This window comes from Uloborus diversus, chromosome 1 (assembly GCF_026930045.1).
Source record: "Uloborus diversus isolate 005 chromosome 1, Udiv.v.3.1, whole genome shotgun sequence".
Classification (NCBI taxonomy): domain Eukaryota; kingdom Metazoa; phylum Arthropoda; class Arachnida; order Araneae; family Uloboridae; genus Uloborus; species Uloborus diversus.
In genome coordinates this window covers 249,424,059-249,451,215 of record NC_072731.1, presented here as the reverse complement: position 1 = coordinate 249,451,215, position 27,157 = coordinate 249,424,059, and the positions used below count along the sequence as shown (strand labels likewise).

The window sequence follows — 27,157 nt, the reverse complement described above, 5'->3', positions numbered from 1 at the left end:
AGGACAATAGAGTCATAAAAGACTTTTGCAGCCATTAAAAATTACAGTACAAAATCTGTCAATAAAATCAAATATTATTAAAACTAAGAAATAGGACAAATTTTTTGAAGAAACTGGTCAAGTGGAAATACATAAGGGTAAGAAACTACCACATTAAAGGATGTAGCCTCTTCACACAGGCCCCATAAAAACAAGTAATAGCTGGAAAGCTTTGTGCCATACAAGTCATACAAGTCATACATACATACATACATACATATATGTATATATATATAACAATGTAATAGTAATATTATGCATTACAAATAAACTTCTATAAAATTTTAGATTTCATAACGAAAAAGACCTGGGAAAAAATTATCCCAATTGATTGAATTGATGTGATAGTATGTCAACTGTTATACGCACTAAAAGCCTACAAATTTGATCAAGTTAAAAACAGTAGCAGGGTTGCCAACAGTGTAGAAACTATTTCAAGAGCCTTTGTGGTGATTTTGAAATTTTGCAGAGCAGAATGGTGTCTTGTATAAAAATCAATATAAAAAAATTTAACCTCTTATCTAAAATTGTTTTTGAGCTTTGATAATCATTTTAAGCACTGGGATAAAACTAATTATTTTTAAATTAATAAAAAAGCTTTAAACCCTATGTTACGCTTCGAGTATGAGAATCTTTAGTTTCACCTGTCTTAATAAACTAGCAAAATATAATATAAATTTAATTTTATAAAATTTTTGGTAAGCCTGATCAGAATTAAAACCGAGCAAAATAACTTCTTTGTGGAGCTGTGCAGTTTCGCTATTTTTGCGAAGAAACTCCACAAAATGCAGAGCGGTTGGCAACCCTGACAGCAGGAATAATCGGAGCTGAATTTGCATACGAGCTCAGCTCTAGCACCTCTTTTCAATTTTATGCGGTTTTTCATTTTGTTCATAATACAGACTATTTATGCATTAAAGTTCTGAGGCTATACTTCTGCACTTTTTTTGTTACAAATTAAGCCCTCCCCCCCCAATAAAATGTGACCTTTATAATTTAAACTGCTGAACTAACTTTAATCACAAAAACTAAAAGTAAGAAAAATATTTTTGGACAATAAAGAAACATTGTGATTTAATGAAGAAGCTATACAATAATAGTTGTTTACTGGAAGAAAAGTAAGCATTAAATCTGAGGGAAACTCCATTCTATTTGGTTGTTTCTAGAAGTGATTGTTCAACTTAGAGAGGGCTATTTACTTATATAGTAGGTAAATACAAAACAGACTATATTCGAGAAATGAAAACAATTAGCACCTTTAAAACCTTAAACTATATCACTAGCATACACAGAGTTCACTTTCTGAGAGGTTGGGATCATAAAAGTCCTTATGTCTATAAAATTTGCAATCTGTGTTAAAAATTAGAGCTCTCACCCCCCCTCCCTTCGCTGCACCATTGACTATGTTCCCAGCCACTTTTTCTTTTGCCATCATGCATAAATAAATAAACTTAATTTTATGTACAATTAATTTAATTTAAATCTCAGTTTAAATATATAATTTAAACTGAGATTATTATTTTACTAAAATAAATATTTACTATGGAATAAATTTATGAAGTCTAAAAATTAAAAATTAATTAGTAGTGCAAAAAAGGCACAGGAAACATATATAAATACATAAAAAAAAAATAATTCATCAATACTAGATCTCTTTAGAATACGTCAAATATAATCATTTGTAAATATATTGCAACAGCTCCAACCGATTGTCGTAAAGATACATATCACAGCTTCCAAGAATAAAATATAAGCATGGCATTCATTAAAAATATGTACACAAAATATAATTCTGTTAACAGTACAAATGTACAGACTCAATATTTACAATTTTGTTTATGTGAATATCACAATCATAAAAAAGCAAAGTATGACACAATATATAACATAATTTATGGTCAAAGTTAAAATTAAAAGCTACATAAAAGGAAAGCTAAAACTGTAAAAGTGCGTAAATAAATTACTTAGATATTGAGAAAAATGCTACATTTTACAAAGTTATTAGAGGTTTTTTTTTCTTTTCTTTTTTTTTTTGCTTTTTCAAGAGAACATAAATGGAATATCATTTGCAATCTTGAAATATTATTCTAATATGCTAAAAGCTAACTGAATCAGATATTTTTAATATCAGTTTCTAGTTCATAAAGTTTTGCTTTCAATCTTTTAATGTTGGCCACAGCTTGTCTTGAACGTTGTGCAGTTGAATGAACTGTTTTCAGCAGTTCCAGATCTTTATTGTCTTGTTCAAATACCAAAACAGCCTGCAAAAGAAATGTACAAAAATGAAGCATTGACAACTTTAGGGGGAAATATATTTAATTATGAAATGTCCAGTGCTTTAGAACAATGCACTCTTATAACCCCTGAGTAAAACTGAAGACGATTACTTCCATATAATAACTATGGAGTAATGTGTTTAAAGCAAATTTAAGCCATCTTGTGTGTACAAAACTTTAGTTGATTTTTAGGTATGTAATACTGGGTAACTCTCTGCTACATTTCAATCCATCATTGAAATCCATGACTTTTGCTCGTAACATTCCATGACTCACGGGATGCAATTTTTCCAGAATATCTAAAGATACCACAAGAATATCTAAATTTGTGTTTTGTGAAAATTAAATTGTAACCATTTGATCTATGCTTCGGACATATGTTTATAAAAATTTCAACTAAAGTGAAATATAACTAGCTCAGCTACTATTATAACTAAAACACAATTTCTACAACAATGACTTGTGATACACATGAAATAATTACAGAGTTTTAACTTAATCATTTTGCTACCAAGTACATACATTAAAAAGTCTAAAATTTTTGTAATTTACAATAATTTTTCAAACACTAAAAAAAGATTGCCCCCTGTGAAATAAATCTAACTCTCCTTGCTGGACCAGCAAAAAAAGAAACATATATTTATATATCCTCATAATAATTGCGAATGATCAAGTAACGCTGACGTTATCAACAATGAAACTCGCACCATGGCATAATAATTTGATAATATTTTCTGATAATCTTCGACATGCAGGGAAAGGCTTTATTGTGACAAGACTGAACTGGACCCGGTAACTTAAATGATTTACTGGAAAGTGAATAAACGAAAAAGTGGTCGGCAATGAACGCTATATATGGAGCTTAGGGTTAATCCACTGGAGTAAGGGTTATAATTTCAACTATCAAAATATCATCTAACAGGCAATTGCTTCGTTAAAATGTAGAAGAGTAGAAGCAATTTTCACCCGTCATACTTTGACAGGCGACTTTCCAGTAGATATATGAATATGAGTTCCAGAAATCTTTTGCTAGCATATGGTAGAAATTTCTTCATTTAGCTTATAAGACCATTGTTTGAACTGGTATGAATTGAAAGCAAAGCTTTGCCTTCAATTCACAAGTCAAACTGCACCAGGGTTTAAGCTGGGTTCAAAAGTTCTTTAGCATAAAAGCTAAAATTGATGGAAAAATGTTAGCAAAGTGCTAAAATGTTACACATTCTCATATATTTATATATGCCTCAGTGTGTTTCATCTCCAGTTGAAAATAAAATTCATATTTCATTTGTGACATCCTTGAAGAAATAAGTACAACAGCAGTTCTTTTAAAACATAAAATTAAAAAAGAAAACATGATTGGTGTTTAGAACGTTGCAGTTCCCTCCTCCTAATAAAGCAGTTTTTAGGGGGACATAATGCTGGATAAGACTAATAGTTATTGAACTTAATTGTAGTTTAAACATCTTAGCTAAGATTTTGAAAAGATTAAGTTGATTATCACCATGCACGCTTCCTCTCTAGGATCATACATTTCTTCTTTATTTAAAAAACTAATTTATTTTTTATTTGAGCAAAAAAGCGAAAATGCATTGCTTTATTTTCGCAATTCAGATAGTGTTTTCGCATTATGCGAAAAATGCGACCGTAGCGGAAACCCTGAACTGCACCATGCTATGGACACACGCTGGTGAGATAAATACAGTTTATCTGCCCGTTTGTTGGCTCTCTCAGCTTCAGCGAGTTGACATCTGCCTCCAGCTCGGCTATTCACTAATCCTGGCTGTGGAGTTCTAATAAGAACGAAACTGCAGTCTCAGGATGTGATAACCGGGCTGTCCAGTATATTGCTTAGCCCTGGCTTAGGGGCGGTAACTTACTGCTAAAAATATCAGGATTACCTTTAATTTTGTTTACACTCCTGAAAAGTTGACAAATTTGACATATCAACTTTTGGCAAACCATAGAAATATATTTCAGCTTGCAAAACTCAAATTTTCTATTTTTTCCAATTTTTCCAGAAAAGGTTTGGTTTTTTTTCCAAAGCTTCAAAATTTCTGGAAATTTTGCATCTCTAATAAAGACAAATGAAAAGGAGTTAATAATGTTTAATATTTACTCAATCAACTAATATAATCCCCCTAAATTCAAGAAAGATTAAAAATAATGAAATACAAAGTCTGAATTTTGAGTAAGTATTTTATCCAATTTCATTTATTAAAAATATATATCTTGGGTTTATTAAGATTTTAAAACACCTTTTATTTATGGAGATTTCATTAAAAAAAATTAACAAACTGATAAGATTCAATTTAAATTTTAATTATTCAACTTGCATGAACTCGGATGCTATTAGATTGAAATTTGTAAGTGTGGGCGGTAATATAACGAGCCTGCAAAACCTTAATTACAAAACATAAAATGTATGATGAGGTTGAAAATAGAGTTAAAAATAACAGGTAACATCAACATAGTAATTGAAAACTGCAGAGTTTTACAGAAATGGATGCAATTGCATTTTGAAATATGTAAAAAATTGGAATTGAATGAAGCATAAAAATGCAAAAAACAGCTAAAATTAAGCATAAAATTAGGTCGAATTTTAATTCTTTATTGTACTTCTGGTGCTTATTCTTTTCGTTATGTATTGGGTAGCCAGGTGTATTGGGATGCCTGTTATGTATTGGGCCTCTCTTATAGATTGAATTCTGGTAAGCCATACGTAAGAACAATTTCACTTAAGTTTAGACACATTTTGGTTTCCAAGTCTTTGATTATTAAATTAGACAGATCGATTTCTATCCAAACCATGATGAAAAAATAAAGATCTACCTTCATTAACTGTTTTTCCAAATCTCTGATCTTGGTCTTGAGGTTTTTTATATCTGTTTGGAATCCTTCAATTTCAAGCTTGCGATACCTTTCCAAGTTCTTTGTTTTATTTCGCTCAACTTTCAACTGCTCAGTAAGTGAAGAACATTTTGACTACAAAAAGAAAACATTATATGATAAAATGAACAAAAAAAATGTTTCATGTGCCTTTACTACTGTCTGCTACAAAAATGAGTATCATGAGCAAATAACACAATTATATATTTTAAAAAAAAAGTAAAAATATGCAGCAGAAGGCAATCAATTATGTGCTGCATTAACTCAAAAAGAAACCTAAGTATATTTTTTATAAATTTCTACCAATTATTTTTTTAAAAAAAGGTCTTTTTTTATAGCTCATATACAGCAAATTAATATTATTATTATTCTATAGGTTACATGCTTTTCTACTTGAAAAGAAAAAAGGGGATCTACTTCTTTTCTTAAGCAATCCAGGATTGGTTGATGTCTTCAGTCTATACACATTGATATTCTGATGTATTCGATTCAACTAATTTTTCCTTTGATGTACGAAGGGGAGTTTTTTAGAGAGGGGTGTGGTGCTTCCTCAACATTTCATTTATCATCTTTACTAATATTATAAAGAGAGAGGGCGGATTTTTGTGTGTTTATATGTTCGAGGTAATCTCCGGAACCACTGCACCTATTTGAAAAATTTTTCACTATAAGAAAAGTGCTTTCTTACTGAGTAACATAGGCTATAATTCGAAAAAATCCGATAAATAGTTCTTTTTTTATTCAAATTTAGGCCCAAATTTCAGGTAAATTGCCTATTATTGGCTATTAAAGGGGTGAAAAATTACTTGCACATATTAATATTATATATCGTTAAAAAGGGTAGAATTTTCTGCGTTTTAAACAATTTATTTCAATGCTCTAACTTTATTACGGCGGGAGTAATTTGCATTTTTAGCTCGAACTTTTTTAGGCTTAGCTGAAATTTAGGCACTACTTTCTTTATTAAATCTATCAAAAAAAAGTGAAGGACTTGTCCCACAATTTTCTTTTTGACAGCATTGGAAAAAGCGAGATTTTTTACTTCGGATCTCTCTCGACCTTTGGTCGAAAAAATTAGCTTCTATCTTCAAAGGAAAAAAAGTTACAAGCATTTTTAAATCAATTTCGAAATATGTCATGTTGATTCAGGTTGTCAACCATTTTATTTTCGCGTTTCCACGGTTACGCTTTTTGAATCCATCGTATATTTTTTTTTATTTTGCATCTGATTTCTTAAACTTATTTTATTTCATGTTTCCATGGTTACGCTTTTAAAATCCATCTTTCACATTTTAATTTCTTAAAAGTATTTTAATATCTGTTGTCATTGTTTGGAAGGGTAATTTTGCCTGGTGTTTTTTTTTTCTTTTATTTAAGTTATTCTTTAAGTTATTAAGTTATTCTTTTAATTGATTGTTGAATGTCACTTGACACAATTTTTGTTCTCAAGGTATACCGGGCAAATCCAGGCAAAGCAGCTCTTAGCACATAAAGATTTGAAAGCTACTGTTAATGTGATTTTATACCTTTGTGTTTGTTTGGCGAAACATTTATTATTGCCAAAGAAAAAACATCCGCATCACTCGCAAAAGGGCTGGGTTCCGGTAGCGTGTTCGCTTGGCACGTTACGCGCTGAGCAGTTCAGTCTAGGATTATTGTTTTAAGGCAACCGTTAATATAATTCATTGTTTTGGCGATTTGTTTTGAAAGAAAAGAAACTTTTGATTTGTTTTTATCTGAGTGAAATGTACGACATTTTCTTTTTTTCCGACCATGATTTTTGAATGTTCCACTGGATGTTTTTTTTTGTTAGACGGATGGATTATGATAGCGTGGTTGCTGGGCAAGTTTGGCGATAAACAATAGAGCTGCAGAATTATTTTTACATTTGAAACATATTATTTGATGTTTTTTTTATTGTTTATTTGGCGAAATATTTTAAATTGTAGTAAAAACCGCTTCACTTGCTAAATAGAGTTTTAAAGCAACTGTAAATCTAATTTAATGATTTGACGAAAAGTTTTAAACTTCAAAAAAATTTAAATAGCTTTTTTTTTTTTTTTGAAAAGGTGTGTACGCATTTTATACAAAGAAAAGCGATCATTTCACATCAGACGCGGAGGGGGCGTCAATTCTTTTTATTCAACGGACTTCCATTAAATTTTTAGCATGGGCACCGCTGTGCGGGTACTGCTAGTCGTAAATATTTTATTTTATTTTTCAATACTATCAGCGAAAGATGAACAAACAATTCATATTGTCAATGTTTTTTGAAAAATTGCCATTAAAAAAATCTTATTTTTAAAATATTGCTATGAAGTGCAAATGCTTCCCACGGTTCAACTAGTAACGAATTATAACCTTTGCATAAATACAGAAATCTTTTATTGTAGCTTGTGTTAAATAATTAATAAACAATTTAATGTAATTATTATTTCTGTATAGTGTTACAAGTCGATAAAACTGTAACAAAAAATGCTATAACTACGTAAAAGTTAATTATAAAAAAAATTTCAATTCATGTGGCTTCCTTCACTACTGTATAATTTTATTGCTGCAAACAGCCACGTCTGTAAGAGATAGTTTGCAAGTGCTTTTACAGTGGTATTGGAAGTATAAATTCTAAGGTTAAAACAGCCTTTAATGTGTTACTTTATTTTGAGTAAATATTTTTCTAAAATCTCAAAATTATTTACTATTATATTGAGTTTCATATAATAATACCATGAGAAAAATAAATGATTCTGCAAAAATATATTATACTCACCTCTAAAGATTGAGCAGAATCTTTTAAAGTGTTTCGCTCGGCAGTTAATTCTCTTATTGCTTTCTCTGCCTGTTTCAGGTCAGAACTGGCACACATTTTTTCTTCCTTCAGTTCTTGTTGTACAAGCTTTAAAACAACAAAAATGCAATGCAACTGCTTAAACTACTAAAATTAAATGTACCAGCATTTAAATTTTTGGGAAGACTGATTCAATAAATTATTTTTTTCACACAAAGATTAACACAATGAAAATAGATTTAAAATAAAATGAAGAAGTAGCAACAAATGTAACTTTATCTTTCGATGCTATGCATGTAAAATAAGTTTTTTGTTTTATGATATGCAAATTGATAATTTTGTTCAAATAAATATTTACCTAAAATGTACAAGCAATGAAGGGAAAAAAAACTAGTATGTTGTGGAAATCACGAAACTTTCTTCTATATTTTTCTTCTTTTTTCTGATCCCTCCCCATGCTTGACGAGGAAGCAATATTCCCAACCAAAACAAAATTACACATGAAAAAACTTGACGACCATCCCAATGTCTGCATTATTGCAAAAGCAAAGCAAAGAGCGAAAATTGAAAGTTATTTTAAAAGCCTTGCTTGAATTAATTACAAATATTTTATTTGTTAACAAACATAAGATGGCAACAGTTAAAAATTTTAAATCATTGAAATAATATTTCCGATCATTTCCATACAATTAAAATCACGAGAAATAAGCAGACCATAATCTATTACGATTTATCTTTCTTACTGTTGCACTAATAAAGCTATTTTTATTCGCTAAAAAATAATGATAATAAAAATAAATCAGCACCTCTTGGCGCAATTGGCGCCAAAACTGAACCAAAGCCTGTTTACAAATGGATTCACATATATTCCAAATTTCAACCAGAACGTAGCATTACTTCTTGAGATAGGGCACTCACAATGGAAAAAAAGAACGGGCGATTGCGCTACCCCCTTTTTAGCTGTTGACACCAAAATAAAATCCGCTTTTATACCCACTAAGGGCTACTTGCCGATAAATTTTTCTTTCATTCCGTTCATTATTTCTTGAGATACAGCAGTCACAATTGACGACAAAAAACGTTCTATAGCCCCGTTTGAGTTATTGACACCATAATTGAATCAGCACTTGTTTCTGTTACTGGCAACATATGGACCAAATTTTGTTTGATTCCGCCAGTTACTTCCTGAGGAATAGCAATCACGCGTAACTCAAAAAACGTCCCATTGCTCCACCCCCCTTGGAGGAATTCGCGCCAAAAACTAATGGGCACAAGTTCACATAGGGGCACATATGTGTACTAAATTTCGTTCGATTTCATGCGGTAGTTTTTGTTGTAGAGCGGCCACAAAAAACTGGTCACACACAGACGTGACACACATACACACAGACAGACAGACATTTTCCAAAAATGGTCGAAATGGACTCAGCACACCTCAAAACATTCGAATCCGTCAAAATTCGAAAATTTGCACGAATCCAATACTTTCTTCTATATATTAGATATAGAAGAAAGTAAAAAAGAAAGAAAGAAACTGCTCCCACTTTAATTTTAAAAATCCCAGTAAAAATTTTGGTCAGAGTGGTTATGCATCATAACCCTTGATGTATTACAATCATCCTTTTAATTTTAAGCATTTGTTTACATGTCTATTGAGTATAAGACCAAAAATTATATGCAACTTAATACTCAAACTTTATTTATATTAATGATGATATTTAACTACGACAATTAACTAGAAACGGGAGCCACAGAAACTGAAATTCGTAAATTAGTTTGGTTGCAATGCAATTTTACTTTGTTTTTCCAATTTTCAATTAACTTTCTGAATCATCAATAATTATTTTTAAAACTTTTTTTAGTGAATTTTTCAGAATATCCTCATTATGCATGATTTTTTAATCAGTTTTCAAGAGAAGTTTAATAATTCCAAAAAAAAAAAAGAGAGAGAGAAGAAAATACTTAATTAATAAATCAATGGGAGAGTTAAAAATTTTAATAATCCTGTATTCATTTTTTTTTCTATTCAGTGCTCCTTAATCTTAGTCTAGTCCAGTGGTTGGAAAAACTACATTTTTTTTTTTTGTAGCCAACTACAACTACTTGAGTACAAATGTAGTTAACTACAACAACTACTTTTCTAAAAATATAGCAACTACAAATGACTTTTGAAAAGTAGTCGCTGCTTCGCTACTTTAAAAAAACAATAAATAAATAAAAACACATGCAAATACACACCGCTTGAGGATTGAATGAAAAAAATCAAAAAGTTGTTTAGATTGATATATTGGCTCATTTGAACATGGAACATTGCTATAAATTATTTATTCTTTCTTTCCTTTACTGAGCCGATTCATCAATCCAAACATTTTTTACGATTATTACCAATATTCCCTGCAATAAGGATTTAAAAGCAGGAAGAATTCAACCTTCAAATTTTTAATCCTTTCCTGACAGTAAATATTTCACTCAAGAAGTGTAACTCAGCTACTTGAAATTGAGACAGATCCAGTCATAATTTGATTTATATTTTACATAGACATACATATGCATAAAATTCATTTAGATGATGAAAAGCATCTTTTAACAAAAGAGAAAACTTTAATTTTCATTAATAGGAATTAATTTTAAAGGAACTATATTTTGTGGGAATTAATTAACGGGTGCAGACCTGGACACCATCTCTTTTCTTTCGCCCCTTATAAAATGAAACAAAAGCATTTTTCAATTTTAAAGAATAACCTCAAAAACTGACTATTTAATAATTGACTTTTATTACGTTAATACAACAACACTCAATCAGTAAAAAAAAAAGAAAATAAAGAAATAGAAAATATCCCCAAAGGTACTACTAATTATTCAAAACATGAAGCATACCTCAAAATGCTTATTTTACTTCAATGTGCAAATTTTTACAACAGTGGACTTGGCTAAAACGCAATTTGACAAATGCGAAATGGCTATATAGCGAGTTTTTCTCAAGAAACAAATTTTGCAGCTGATGCGAATTCCTCACTCACAACACAAAACTTTTCGGAGCGGAAGCGCAGGGCTTATATCAACTTCTTTCTTGGGTACTAAATATTAGTTTCCTGTATGGAATTTCCCTTTAGCATCACCAAAAGCAGAAATTCCCCACACCATACTAGTCAAAACATCAGATTGTTAAAGTAAAAATATGAAATTGATGAAACAAAATTTCACATAAGCAGGGCTGTTTGGCTAAAGTTTGAAAATGGTAGGAAAAACAGAAAATTTCAGATAAATGAAGAAATGTACAGATTTTTGATATATTGTAACTAAATGGTGGGTTGAATAAAATTACTGTATCTACTGTACAAGTAATTGTTGTGCTGCATTTTATTATTGCTACATACTATACGTAACATATGTACCGTCTCATTTAATGCCATTCTCTCCTCTTGCTTTTGTGCATCCTAAATGCATTTTTATTCAATGACACAGCTTTTTTAAAAGTACAGTAAAACTTCAGTTCTCTATGTATAAATTCGATAACGTGAAGTTAAGAAATGGGTTAAAACAGCTTGAGATTTTAAGAGTCTAAAATAATTGGTATGTTCATAAAAATTTGTATAGATACCCTTTTCCACTAAGGGAAACATCAACCTAGAGTTTTGGAACGCATTCATCACCTAAGTTGATATTCGACTGCATGTGCAAATGGCAATTGATATCGAAAGCTTTTTGCTTAACGGGCAAAGTTTGTATGAAGCAGAAAAATTTCCATTCCTTTCCTTCTAAGCCATGCTCTATTCAAGGCTAATATTGGGGAAATTTGAAAGTTTCTATGCCAAACAAACTAATGGTGTCAAATAGATATAACTATGGCGTCAAAATATTATGTCAGAAGTTAGCTCGTATTTTTCAGTGTTAAGAATCTGATTGGTGCAAGTTTTACACGCGCAAGGTTTGCACTAGTCAGATTTGTTTGAAAACTTTTTTTTTTAAATTTATTTATTTATTTATTTATTCAAAAGTAGTTGTCAAAAATGGCTACGAAATACCTTTTTTTTGTAGAGAACTACTCGCTACTCTACTTTTTTTTAAAGTAGTGAGCTACACGACAAACTACTAAAAAATGTAGCTACTACAGCAGGATCGCTACTTGTAGCGCACTACTGCCAACCACTGGTTCAGTCCTATGGCTTTATGAGCAAATGTACTTCATGAGAATTCCAAATTGAATTTGGTTCTATCATGGCTGCTGAAGATCTTTAAAAAATCTCTACATGGTTAAAATATATTTTTCTTCTCTTAGTCAAAGAAATTATAAATATAGGGAAGTATATAATAATAAAGATTTAAAAAATAATAATTCATAAACATATTTTATTATTTACCTTCATTTCTGTGCTTAGCTTCCGATTGTTAGCTCTCAAATCTTTAATTTTTTCTTCACACATTTTATGACCTGGTCCCTGTTTGCAGTACATGCATTCATAAGGACCAGATGGTCTCCTTTTATCTTTGGAGATTACTACCTCTGAAGACATAACATCATCAAGTATTTTTTCCAGTTCTTCAATCTCAGCCACTTGTGACACTTTTTGCTTGAGCTCCGAATAAAATGCCATTTTCTGCTTCTCTCTTTTCTCTTCTTCTGATTTCAACTTTTGTTTCAGAGACAGACATTCATTTACACTCTCGCGAAGAAGTTCTTCAGTATCTTTCAGCCTAACATAAAGCAAAATTCACAAAATTAATACTCAAGCTTCAAAGATATTCCATATTTTACAAATGTGTATTTGACAATGTGAGGTAAAAACACAAGTCTGCATTTTACACATAATAAACTGTACAAATGCAATGCTCAAGCACAGAATCAAACTTTTAAAAATAAAAAATCATCGAAAACATTCTTTTGAAACAAAACAAGTATTCAACATTTATCCCAATAATTGCAAGTTTAATTACAGTAAAAATAATACTTATTACATTTGGGGGAAAAAGTCTTTAAGGTACAGACATGAAGAACTTTATTCTTCAGTTAAAAGACATTTTTGAATTAAAGCAGGCCCGTCATTTAAGAAGGTTACTTTTGAGCATTCCTAGGTTTCAAAAAATCCGTGTATTTGCATATAGATGGGCGGGATTTTGTTCTTTTATGGTGTAATATTCATTGAGATTATTTCCTTGACCCCACCCCCTCCCCCTGGAAAAATTTGAATGAGCCCAAGAGTGCAAGTAAGTCATGGAAGCTTAAAATGCGTTTGAGAATGAAAGTAAGAGTCCCCCCCCCCCCCCCCCGCCCCAACTTGCTTACAAATAGTTTAAGTGATTTCTTACGTCGTAAGAAATCTTGTACAGTATTATACTACACAATATTACAATAATACACAATATTATACTTGTTACACAATATTATACTCGTTACATACTAGCCTACATATTAAGTTTCATATGTATATTTGGAGGTTACAAACAACCCCTTTGTCAAAGGTTATTGCCTTTTATAGATCGAGCAGATTGCCAAACTATATGAGTCAGTTGGATTGTGCTTTGCACCTTACACAGATGAAAGCACTGATCTTGCATTATGTAGCTGAATTCATAGTATCAAACTATGGAAAGCAAATTTTCTTATCATAACTTTGTTTTTCAACTAAAGTTGATGAAGATAGATTGCTCCACCAAAATTCTCTACTGTATATACACTCGTGCATAAGTCAAGAAATTTAGGGCAAAAATGATGATAAAAGTTGGGGTTCAACATATACACATGGCCAAATTTTCAAAATTGTTCCCCAAACAGTTCTTGGAAAAAACACTCAAAAACAAGAACATATTCTTGATTTTAGTCTAACCCTTTTAAACAAACACTAAAAAAAGTAATTAATTTTTATTTTATTAAGTTTCTTAAGGAAATTTTGAAAACAAACCTTCTTTGTTTAAGTTGTGTCTCTATACATTAAAAAAACCTAACACCTGAGAAACTGAAAGGATATCTGAGGCAGGCCTGTGTCCAGGAGAACCCATAACACCAGCAGCCTTGACATTCTGTACAAAATTACTTCAACCCTTGGGGGCTGCACTGAGGGGTTTTTTATTTTTAATTTCGAATTAGTTTTTTTGTAATTATTTTTTTAAGCTAAAATTTCACATTAAGTGTTAAAGGGATTAAAGATTTCCCACACTGTTAAACATTCTATATCGTTTGTGAAGTTACTTTTTTCTGCATCAAATAGAGCTTGTTCTAATTTTTAATCCCCAACAAACAATGGAAGGGGGTTATAAGTTTGACGTGTCTGTGTATCTGTGCGTCTGTCTGTGGCACTCTAGTGCCTAAACGGATTAACCGATTTTGAAGAAAAAAAATTTGTTCGAAAGGAGAGTAGATCGAGAGTATCCTTAGCTAGGTTGCATATTTGGATGACATTAATTAACATAGACATTAATTAAAAACCTCTAAAACGTTTTTTCGGCATTTTTGCAGTGAAAACATAGTTAAAATTTTTTTAAATTTAATACCAAAATAAAGAGATTTTTTTTCTGCATCTGATAGAATGCATTTGGAACTTCCCTTTTTCATAGAATTTGAATTATAACGTTCTTTAAAAGCAGATTTTCAATAACTGCTAGGCCTTTATTCACGCAATTAGTAACCAAATTCATTGTTGGCTGACAAGAAAATTAAAAGCAATGATTTAAAATTTTTATCTGTTTCTATTTAATAACAAACAAAATACTTGATACTTGACATTGATTTTTAATAGTATAAGGCTTTTAAAAGGATTCTCAATTTTCCCTCTTGATTCTACAGTTGCGACTCCGTCGGAGGTTTTTAAAATTTTTAATTTTCTATGGGAAGGAGAGGGAGATTTTTATATTGTTCCAAAAACAGAACTTGTAACGTGTTTATAATCATTCTTTCTAATAGGCGGTTTAAATCTTTGCATTTGTGAATCTTTGGGTGTTGTTGAGCATCAGCGAGCAGAATGAGTGTCCTCATCCTGCTCACCCTCAGCAGAGCCTCCTAGTGATTCAAAACAAAAGTGTACAAAGAGGATTAAGTTCAGCAAAATTGAAAAATGTGTTCTCATTTAATCTCAATTAATGATGAAATAAAAACAAACAGAAAACATTTTCAACTTTTTATAACAGCCAAACTTATATATAATCTTAAATACATTATTTTCAATAAATATTATGGAAGTTGATTTATTTTTAAACTATTCCATTACATACAGAAAAGTTAAGCTCATTAAAAAAAGTTAAATTCATGTGAATCAGAACTAAATATTCAAGAACCATATGTAGATATATACCAGCTATGATCACAGTTTCAATATTTTTAATAATTTTTATGCTTCCTTGTACAAATAATATTGAAAGTGTCAAAGCACATAAACATATTTAAACTTACTTTTGAGATAGAATTTTTACATTTGCTTTATAAGTACCAATCTGAGCTTCAGCAGCACTAACGGAATCTCTAGTCTGTTTTGCTAAAGTTTCTAATTTATTCATTGTTGCAGATGAATATTCAGAGAATTGTTGGCGTAGGTTTTGTACCTGCAATATAAAAAAATAATTATAAAATAATAACTGAAAATTTTGCTATTGTAAGAGCGTTTGTTAGCCTCTTATTTTAATGTTTCATGCAGGGTATTTTTGGGAGTATATATGCCACATCGTAATATTTATTAAAGAAATAAAAAACTTTATTATATGCACTGCACCTCAAGTTAAACGAAGTAAAAGTATTTTTGTTAGCTGTTTTTTAAAGGAAACTGGAATGCAAATTAAACAGATTAAATGTTCCAATTTTCTTTCCTTTTTTAAATATTTTTGTTTACTACAATTACTAATAGTAAATTACCGTGAATACGGGCAACTTTTCCCACTTCATCTCTTCTCAATAACTTTGCAACTATTCCTAAGCTGTGAAAACCTTTTTACGCATCTAGAATACTTTTAATTTAACTTTTAGAAGAGTTATTATTTTTTTAAACTGTTATTACTCTTGTCAATTGTTTTTTTATTTGGGTCAATGTTAATCTTACGTTTGGGTTACTTTGGTCGAAGGTGGTTTTCCTTATTTAAGATCATTGTATAACTAATTAGAGCCTAAGAAGTGTTCATGCAAAAATCTCTAGGAGAAAAAAATACATTTTATACTAATTGGTGGATTGCAAGAAAATAAAAATTGCTTTTCATAAACCAGATTAAAAGTTGAACACGTTTAAAATCATTTTAAATCAAATTCATTACATTTTGCTCTTCTGCTTCTTCTTAAAACATTTTATTTTTTTCTGAAATATGGTAAAATAAAAAAACAAAAAAAACAAAACGAATGCGCCCTATCTGTTGTATCTGCTGCATTGGCAATTTATATACTCATTTCTCTTGTAAGCCCTGCATCGCTTACGCCAGAAAATATGATAGAGCGGAAAATTTAAACTTTTAAAAGAAGTATGCCAAATATTTTGCACCCAAAGAATAATTAACAATTTTGAGACAACTAAAACAGCACATTGATAAAATTTAAAACATCATTAATCAAATTACTTTAAAAGAACTAACAAGCAAAATTTAAATAATTTCTTACACTGAACTCTTCGGAAAGCTCTTTTAACCTTTTAGCTAAACCGTTTATTTTTTCTTCTAAATTCTTGCATAATTCATCATCTTGTAGACATTCTTTACTTTCAACTTGTTTCACTTTTGCAAGAGTTCTGTTTATCCATCTTATTATATCATCTGTAGATGAACGAGAAGTAAGTATACTCTGAGTCTGTTTTGATGAAATGCTTCTATCTTCATTTTCTTTACCTTCTTCTATTTGCTCTAATTCAAGAAACTCTTCAGTCAGTTTTAGCCTAAAACAACAAATTGTTAATCAATTGTGTTAACATACAAAAAGATTAGAATGTAAGTTATATAAAGACTACTAGCCGACCTGGCCAGTCCGGGTCTGCTAAATCACCGATCCGGTCACATGGTTCAACTACGATGACAGAACACATGTTTCGCGTGAACCTTCCAGTACTTTACTTTAAAATATATCACAGACCTAAAATTGTTGCTTTCAAGAGAGATGAAGCCTTCATTGTCTCTCTCTCTACGTTTTATCTATTCTCAATTGACATATCACAGTAGGAGATTTCATTACAAAAAGCAGAGCTTGCTTTCTTATTGTCCTTTGGCAACAGGTTAAATATTTATTTCAGTTCTCGCTCAACAATAGGTTAAAATAAATATTAATCATTTGGGAGAAAAAACCATTCAAAGTGTTAATTAATTAATTAATTAAATAAGACATCTCCAATTCGATCCATTGCGCTTCGAAACCATGCTTGCCACAACTTAATTACACACAAAAAATTTGATCAAAATCGGTCCAGATGTTTAAAAGCCTTATGGTGACAAACGTCCGCACAGAAGATTTTCATATATTAAGATATGAAAGTGTGAGAAGTTTTATCAGTATAAGACAGAATAAGCCGGATTGTCTTTCGTCATTATAAATTAAGCATGAATAACATGGAATAAAACATGTACTACACAAGATTTCTACAAACTCAATTGTTGGAACTAAATGGAAGTCAGATTAGTGGTTCCCAACCACTGGTATGGTGGACTGACACTAGTCTGCAGAAATATCCCGCTGGTCTCCAGAGATTTTTACATACCCGTGATAAAAAAAAAGATTTTTCTTCCTCAAAAATTGAAAATTTAAATAAACAAGTTACAGACAGAAAAATAAAGAAATTAAAAAGAATATATGATCTATATAAATAAAGGTGAAGGTGTTATTTTGTTTCTTTATTTGTTTGTACCCGATGGCCAGAAGACCCCATAGCACCTACAGCCCTGAAACTTGGCACAAAAATTCGAACGTGCCCCGGACCCATGCAACTCGAAGCCGAAGTTCTAAATTTTGAATTAGCTTTTTTAATGAACTAATTAAGCTAAATTTTGGCTAATTAGGGGTAAAAAATAACCCCACCCCCACAAACATTATATATCGTTGGAAAGGGTTTTTCTTCCCAAACAAGATGATGTTTGTTCCATTTTTCTCAATTAATTAGAAAAGGATATATAAGCGATTTTAGCTAATTTTCAGTACGGTTTCTGGAAAGGTAAATCTTGTGCATCTGTGTTATTTATTACATTTCTATGACAAAGTTACGATGGCTTTGGACAATAAGAAGACTGTAGATGTTGTTTACATTGATTTTCAAAAAGCTTTCGATAAGGTACTGCATGTTGCTCAACTTAGCAAATTAGCTGATATAGGAATAAGAGAGAAAACTTTCATTTAAGTAAAAAACCGGCTGACTGGAAGGAAACAAAACTTAGTTGTAAGGGGAAATTATTCTAATTGGAGTGAGGTTTTAAGCGGGGTTCCCCAAGGATCAGTGTTAAGGCCTGTTTTGTTCATTGTTTTTATGAACGATCTTCATAAAAATATTTCTGGGAACATGAATTGTTTTGCTGATGATGTCAAAGTTATGGGGAGTGTAGAAAATGAAGAACAAGCAAATCAGCTGCAAGAGGATCTAGATCATATTAGTGAGTGGGCTGATAAATGGGGTATGGCTGTTAATGTTGGGAAATGTCAAGTGCTACATTTGGGGCATGGAAATAAGTGTACAAGTTATTATTTACAAGGTTCGGTCATTAGTCAGACAGAAAAAGTTACTGATCTGGGGCTCTTAATAAGTCAGGATTTAAAGTTTAGCCAACAGTGCAGCATTGCTAGTAACAAAGCCAATAAGATGCTCGGGTTTATCAATAGATCTATTTCAAACAAATCTAAAGAAGTTCTTCTGCCTTTATATAGAAGTTTGGTAAGACCTCATTTGGAGTATGCTGTTCAGTTTTGGTCTCCTTATCTTAAGAAAGACATTAATGTATTGGAAAGGGTTCAAAGGCGAGCTACAAGGCTAATAAATGGACTTCCTCACTTAGACTATGATTCCAGGCTTAGAAGGCTAAAAATGTACAGTCTTGAGCAAAGAAGAAACCGAGGGGACATGATTCAGTTGTTTAAATTTATTAAAATGAAAGATGTTACGGGGCTGAAGTTTAGCACTGAAAACAGAACAAGGGGTCACTGTTTTAAGCTATTTAAATCTCAGACTAACATGGATATTAGGAAAAATTATTATTTCAGCAGGGTAGTGGAACCTTGGAACAGCTTACCGGAAGAGGTGGTAATGAGCAAGGGAGTAGATAGTTTTAAGAGGGCCATTGATCTTCACTGGGGATTGTAAATTGACTAGGAACCAGTCTAGCTGGGCCCAGAGTTTGTTGCTGGTCGTCACTTTTGTATTTGATTCTAATTGAGCCAATTTTCAATGCTTCTCTTTCGAGAAATTGCTATAACACTAGGTTCACTTTCCAGACAATTTTCAACTATAACATTAGGTCCATTTTCCAGACAATTTTGAAGGAAGTTGCCTTTTTTGCTTATGAATATTTTACTGTTATTACTTTATTTCAAATTCATTGTGAGTATGTTAATTGATTTTATTTTCAATTAGAAAGTCGCTTGGTGAATTTAGTGTGAATTATGGAGTTTTTTACATTTGAAAGCTACTGCAAATGTAATTTTGATATAATTTGTTTTTTTCTAATTCAATGGATTTTCTTTAAATTTTTAGCACAAGCATCGCTGTGCGGGTACTGTTAGTATATTATATAGGAGAGGAACCCTCCCATCAGAAGCTCAAAAATTTTATGCTTAAGGTTTGTTTTGTCTTCATTTTGAGCAAAAAAATAAAACAATAAATAAAATCCATGTGTTTTGTTTATTTTTACTGCAATTGAATGTAGTTTTGATGGCCTTGGGCAGTTCGTTCAAACATTTTGATTTCTTTCTTATTTGTACTCTGCATGGTACATGTGTGCACACAATGTCAGCAATGACATTTGAATTTTTTGGTGGGAGGGGGTAAAAGTTGATTGACGGATAAGTATATGTACCAAAATACAATTCATTTGTCATGGATGTAACAATAATTCAAACATCTCGTCAAATACTCAATCAAAGTTCCCTGGCCATGTTATTTGACACCCCCCCCCCCTCTCCTGTCAGATTTATTATGCATTATTCTGCTCATTTTAATGAAGTAACAACATATGCTTTCCATTGTTTCACAGCTTCACTAATTTAAAGCTCATTAAAGAAGAGTAGCAATCTTTTCATAACATTATGAGCCCCATGGACAAAAATTAGGCTTAATTTTGTAGTGACCGGAGGACTGATTTTTTATGCAAAAAAATAAATAAATCACTGGTCCATGAATTTTTTTCACTTAATTTTACTGTCTGGGTCAAAAAAAAAAAAAAAAAAAGAGAAACACTGAGTTAGATAATGATACATAGATAGTTTGAAGTTATGAATCTTTAGTCTCCAATTCTCCAGTTGAATGTTCTTAATTTTAGATAATGAGACTGACTCATTGTGTTGCCATATTTTTAAACTCCTCCCAAGTTTCACCTTTTTTTTTTCTTACCAGGAATCATTGAGTAGAAACGTTTCTAAATAGGGATACGGATTTGAAAACATTGTTTTACTATTACGTGCTATAACAAGATTTTTTTAAATACAGGTAAGTAAAATTAAAAATACCATGTATGAGAAATCCAGCCGAATTTCTGAAATCAACATGGATATTAATTATTTATGGACACAGCAGTAAAAACACAATAACGCAGAAAAAATTTATTAAAAGTGAAACAAATTTTAAATTGTGGCCTTTACTTTTATATGCTACTTAGAAGCTAACAAGCAATGATAAAATTAGAAATTTTAAAAACCCAAGACGAGTTGCAACTGTCGAATCAAGAGGGAAAATTCAAAATCCTTTTAAAAGCCTTACATTATTAAAAATCAATGTCAAGTATTTCATTTGTTATATAGAAACTGGCAACAGATAAAAAATTTTAAATCATTGCGTTTTATTTCCTTGTTGGCAACAATGAATTCTGTTATCAATCGCATGAATAAAAGGCTTAGCCGTTATTAACATCTGCTTTTAAAAAACGTTATAATTTGAATTCTATGAAACATGGAAGTTCCAAACACATTCTATCAGATGCGGATTTTTTTCCCCTTATTTTGGTATTAAATTTAAAATTTGTAACTATGTTTTCACTATAAAAATGGTGAAAAACCTTTTAGAGGTTTTTTATTAATATCTTCGTTAATTATTGTCATCCAAAGATGTAACCTAGCTAAGAACACTCTCGATCAACTCTCCTTCCGAACAAATTTTTTTTTTTCAAAATCGGTCCATCTGTTTAGGCGCTAGAGTGCCACAGACAGATACACAGACACGTCAAACTTATAAACCCCTTCCTTTGTGTGTCAGGGGTTAAAAAAGACTGCAAGTTTAGCAATACCCAGATTTTCTTTTCTTTCTTTTAATTTACTTTTTATATTTATTTTTTTCAATATTCAGCAACACATTCATTAAATGTAAGAAGAAAAACTCCTTTCACAATAAAAAACATTAAAAAAAAAGATAAAATGAGGTGGGGAGTTAAAACTATGCTTTACATAAAATAGTTTCATTTCAAAATCATAAATTTCATGAAAAAAAAAATAAATAAAATAAAAAGACAGAATAAAAACTTACTTGCTAGAAAGGGCCTTTAATTCAGACTTTCCTACTCCAAGATCTTCTGCCTCACTCATTGCATTTTTATAAATTTTAATCAGTTTTTCCAAATCTTCTGATGTTCCAGTTTTAGCCTAAGTTTAAAATGAAATAAAAATATATGTCAGTTGCACCTAATATTCCAGCTCAAGAAAGAGAAATTAGAAGAATTAAAACCTCTCTTTTATTATTGCATTCATTTTTTGTTCACGACTTGCATAAATAAATTAAAACATAAAATAAAACCATGAATATATTGCAAAGAATGGAAAGAAACATATGGAAATCACTCATGAAGAGAATATTTACACCAGAGGTATTCAATCTTTGGCATTATAAGGAACAGTGGTGCAGCAAAGAGGAGGGGGGTCAAAACACCCCCCAGAGGCGTTGGTTTTAATACTATTGCCAATCCTAATGCATCAGTTTATATACATGTAAGAACTGTTTTGATCAAGTGCACCCATACAGGGGGGCAAGGAGGGCTCAAGCCACCCCCCTTAGAAATGAGAACTTCCTTTCTTTTAGTGTTTTTTTATTTTCAAAAATGCATAAAAATTTCTTTTCCAGCCATTAATGAATAAGCTACTAAATTGTCAAATTTTAATATCTCTAATCTGTAGGGTCTGGTGGGGTAAAGTGGTCATAAAATCGTAGGTTTTCAACTTGGGTGAATAATAAATACAATAAATTCTTTAAACACTTAAACTTTTTTTGTTTTTATTTTACATTGCAATATTGAAGAACACGGTACATTGAGTTTTGGGAAAATAAATATTGATTTAAGTAGCTTTATAACCCTTTCTTTTCCCTTTGTATTTATGACCACTTTACCCCATGGGGTGGGGGAAAGTGGTTATAGCATGGCTTAAAGTGGTCATAGTTAAAAATAGATGCAAAACCATTATAAACAACCCTAATATTTGTATATTTCGCTTATTTTTATAGTTACAAGTATATGCACAAGCATATGTGAGTATACATGAGTATATACGTGTCGTGTAAACATTAGTAAACACGTTCATATATGAGTAGATACATGTATGCATCAGATACATGCATGCACGTGCCTACTCAAGCATATACGTATATATAAGCATGTATATGTGATAAGCTACAGGAGTGTATGCGTGTATACATGAGTATATACGTGTCACGCGTATGTACGGGTGTATATGTGTGTAAACGAACATCATATGAGTGTATGCACTTGTATCTTGAGTATATACGTGCATACATGAGTATATACGTGTACAGTAGACGTATACACGTATATATAAGTGTACATACACAAATATACGGGTATACACGAGTTAATTCGTGGATACATCCAGTGTATGTTTGGGGGTACGTGTCTACTCACATTGTGAAGCACGCGTATACGTATGTATACGTGCAAACATGGTTATATACCTGTATAGACGTATATACGTACATTTACGTGTATACACAAGTACATGTATGTATACACGAGTATACAAGCTTATATAAATATGTGCCTACAGAGTGAAAACAAGATCTTGGACAAAAATCTAAGGGGTGTGAGAGGGGAGGATAAGAAGCAAAGAATTATAAAGAACTCACGTTCGCTGACGCGCTACATGCACACAATGCCAGAAACTGATGGATGCAAAACAAATCAACAATTTGTTACACAAAGATGATTTTGCCCAAGATTTTAGTTTTTAAGAAATATTTAGAGCAGTTGTTAAAAGTTACGGCCTGTAGCTCTAATACAAGCATCGCAACAAAGGCGCATCGGCTGATGAAAGTTTTTCAAAAGTCTCGTTATTGTAACAGAGCGTGCTTTGTGATTGTGACGCACATATATCACAGCTGCAGGCCGCAAATTTCATCAATCGCTTTAAAATTTTCTTGAAACCTAAAATGTTGTGTAAAATTGTCTTTGTGTAATAAATTTTCTACCAGTTTTGCATCCATCAGTTTCTGACTTTTGCGTTCATGTAGCGCGTCAGTACTGTGTTTGTTTCCTTATGTGATTCTTGCTTCTTATCCTCCCCTCTAACTCCTTTTAATAAATTGCTTAAAAGTTTAAACTCATCCTGTATACTTGTATATCATATGTTTGTATGTAAGTGTCTACTCGAGTACGTACGCGTATATGAGTGTCTACCTGAGTATATAAGTATTTATATATATATAAACGAGTATATACGTTATAGTCGAACGTATATCTGTATAGAATAAAAATACTTGCAGATACCCATATATGTATTTATTGGTGCATTTATGTGAATACGTCTATATACGTGCCTACACGAGTATATGCGTATACTTACGCATATACTCGTATATTTAACTCCATTTACTGAAAAAACAATATATATTAAGTGAAATTAATATTTAATTTATATCTGCCTTATACTTAATGATCAAGTGACATTAGAAGAACAATACTTGTTAAGCCTAATATTATGACCACTTTACCCCATCTTACTAAAATTGTTCTAAAAAATTATCTAAAATAGATTCAGCTAACTGCTAATGAGTAAGAGTTCTTGAGACATGTAGGAAGCTTCCTATGCAGTCAATCTGTTCATAATTCTAACAAACAAAATTTCCCAAGGAAGTTAAAAGAGGTCTTTAGATTTAAAAACTTTTCATTATGACATAAAATATTTTTTTTTACCGAATAACATTTTGCCAGTTGTAAAATTTTGTACTCAAAATGTAGTGTCTAACTACCCTACTCTATAATAAAATTTTCACATTCATTCGAACATTTATTTCCAAGCTATAGCCATTTATTTGACGACTGACCACTTTACCCCATTGACCACTTTCCCCCACCAGACCCTACTGAAATCGGTTTCCATGGGGAAAATATTCTGCTAAACCATGGGGGAAATTTTTGAGCCCCCCCCCCCATTAAAATTTTGCATATGGGCGTCCTTAGTTTTGTTTTTAAAAATAAACTTCCAGAAGGTAGTTCTGGTAGCACTAATGTAGGGAACCTTTGGAATTTACTGCTTTCTTGAGGAACATCTTGATCAAAGAGAATAAAAAGTAGGATAGCAGAGCTTTATTCCACCCAAAAATTAGAAAAATACTACTGCATCTTTATTGTACGCATTACTAAGCAAATCCTTAATAAACATCTAAACAATCCAAGAAAATTGAAAGAACATATTTTTTTTCACTATCTCTCATCTAAATACTTTTGGTAAACGGCTTTTGTAGTCACTATCTTTTAAAAAGAGTGTCTTGAAAGTGACTACAAAAGGAGAGAAAAAGAAAAAACTAGTAAAAAAAGTTTTACTTGGTGGATGCTCTATATTATTTATGCAATACTAAATTCATTTTCTTTAAATAAAAGAATAAATAATAATAAGTCACCTTTGGTCCACATGCTTTTGAATGCTTGAATACTTTATCTTCTGCCCTTAGCTGAGTTGTAGGGAATGCCTGGGATTTGAGCTGAGAGCAATGTTCAGACGGTAAGTTTACATACATCCCTTTAACATGCTGTCTAGGAAAATCCGATGCAGTTTTTGTCAACTCTTCCTCCAGCTCAAAGCATTCTGGTGTTGAATTTCTAGATTCTTTATCTCTTTTTGACTGACTATGAACATTTGAAAAATTTGCCGATTTTGAGCGAGACTCTCCTTTGTCAAAATTCCTGCCAGAGTTTTGTAGCTGCTTAGGAACTTTCTTTTCTTTCATAACTTCATAAGATTTAAGAGGCAACGCACCTTTATCAACCCATTCAGAACTTAAGTTCCTAACAATCTTTGGTTCCAACTTTTTTTTGTCCACAGAATATGACGTTCCTGGCACATCTATAACTTCAACAAAGTCACTCACCTCACACTTTAACAAAGCCTTTTCGGTAAGATTGATGGCTTTCGAAATTGAGCCACCGACGCATTTATAAGTGTTAATAAGTTTTTTGAATTCAGCTGCATCCTTCAAACAACTAGTAGGACTCTCAGCTTTTCTTTCCTTTCCCGGAGCACACTGTAATTGTTCGAAAAACCGAGATCGATTCAAGTTTAAAATAATTAAATCAGCTTCTGTTGTACTGTTTGCAAGATCTCTTAAAACATCTTGTAAGTTATCCATCAGCACATTAGGCACTATAGATTCGACTTTCTCAGCTCCTCTAGACTGTTTGAAAAAGTACTTATTTGCCAAAGCTTTTTGCATACAGTTAACATCATAAGTCAAACGAGTGCATTGCCTTGCGTAAGTCTCAAGTTGTACAATATCTGTATTTTCTGCATAGTCTGGGAGGCTAGAAGGTGGGACCTGAGAACTGTCCAGAGTTTTCAAAAATATTTTAGTGTTATGAATATTATTCAATATGGATTTGAGTTTAGAAAGAATTTTTGACAGCAAAATTAAGGATAAATGCATGTCTTTAAAGCCTGAGGCAACATCCGAGATGGATTCAGTGCTCCCAGAAGATTTTCCTCTAGAAGATCGAGAACTAAGGGGTTCTTTTTGGCCATTACTCTCTATACCGTTATCTTCTTTGTCTTTCTTCTTGGCAATTTTTTGTTGATTTTCCAGCATTTCAGTTTCAAGCTTTTGCAATCTACAAAAAATAATAACTCGTAAACAACATATTTCATAAGAATATAAACCTAATTGTAATTTTAAAAAAAAAGTTGAAAATTGCTCGTTTTTTAGACATTTGATTACAATGTTATGCTTTTCTACCATTTTGTTTTCACATTTCTTGCATTAAAAAAAATATTTTTATAATAATATTGTCAAAGAGTTAAGTTCATATAGAGTATAATTGAATAAAGAATATTCACACAAATTTTCAGAATGATTGGTCCAAAACCCTTTGAGCTAGAATGCACACCAGTTGAAACAAAGTTGTTTCGAGAAAAACGCATTTGAAAAAAAAAAAAGCCCTGAATGTTTTCGAATCTCCCACTCACCCCTCCCCAGTAAGTGCTCATAGCAACGGAACTAATTAGAATTTTTCCTTCAAATTTTGGCAACATATTCTTGAATAGTTTTACTAACATTTTATGACATAAAAGAGTCGATTTTTTGAGAGGTCTAAACTGGTTTCCCCCTTAATGCTATTAGTTGAGAAAATATACGGTTGAATGCGGGTGAAATTGCAACAGAAGCTTTTTTGATGGTTTTAGGGTTAGTAGTTGATACTGAATAACATATCCAAACTCGGACCAAATTGGGTCACGGGAATACCCTAAAAATCAGCTTTGAAAATAAGGGGCTAGTGGCAATTATCTCCAACATAGGTAAACTAGTATTCTTCTTTAAAAATATAACAAAAAATATTCAGCATTCTCAATTGTAATAATTATAGGTTAAAAGCACCAGTCAATGGTTAAGTTTTAAAAAATTAGATAGAACCTCAGAAACTCAACACTTGGATAGCTCGACCATCCCGGTAACTCGACGCAAATGTTGCCCTCTCTAGTACAATGCTATATCTATATATGAGTTAGAAAAAAGTCTGCTCTACATATGTTAACAAAAATCCACAAAGTCGGGTACCACTTAAACCAGACTCAACTACTTCAGGCCCACGGTTC

At 31.5% G+C, this 27,157-nt stretch overlaps 1 protein-coding gene across 1 annotated transcript; it reads right to left on the bottom strand.

Moving 5' to 3' along the window:
- Positions 1–321: 321 nt before the first annotated feature.
- Positions 322–25,237, bottom strand: LOC129226704 (coiled-coil domain-containing protein 77-like). Its single transcript, XM_054861335.1, has 8 exons — positions 24,975–25,237; positions 21,597–21,712; positions 16,556–16,826; positions 15,371–15,519; positions 12,348–12,681; positions 7,969–8,094; positions 5,145–5,297; positions 322–2,300 (listed from the first exon to the last, which is right to left on the bottom strand). Exons 1-8 carry the CDS (start codon positions 25,089–25,091, stop codon positions 2,151–2,153), a joined length of 1,416 nt encoding a protein of 471 aa, XP_054717310.1. The 5' UTR covers positions 25,092–25,237; the 3' UTR covers positions 322–2,150.
- Between the last annotated feature and the right edge of the window lie 1,920 nt (positions 25,238–27,157).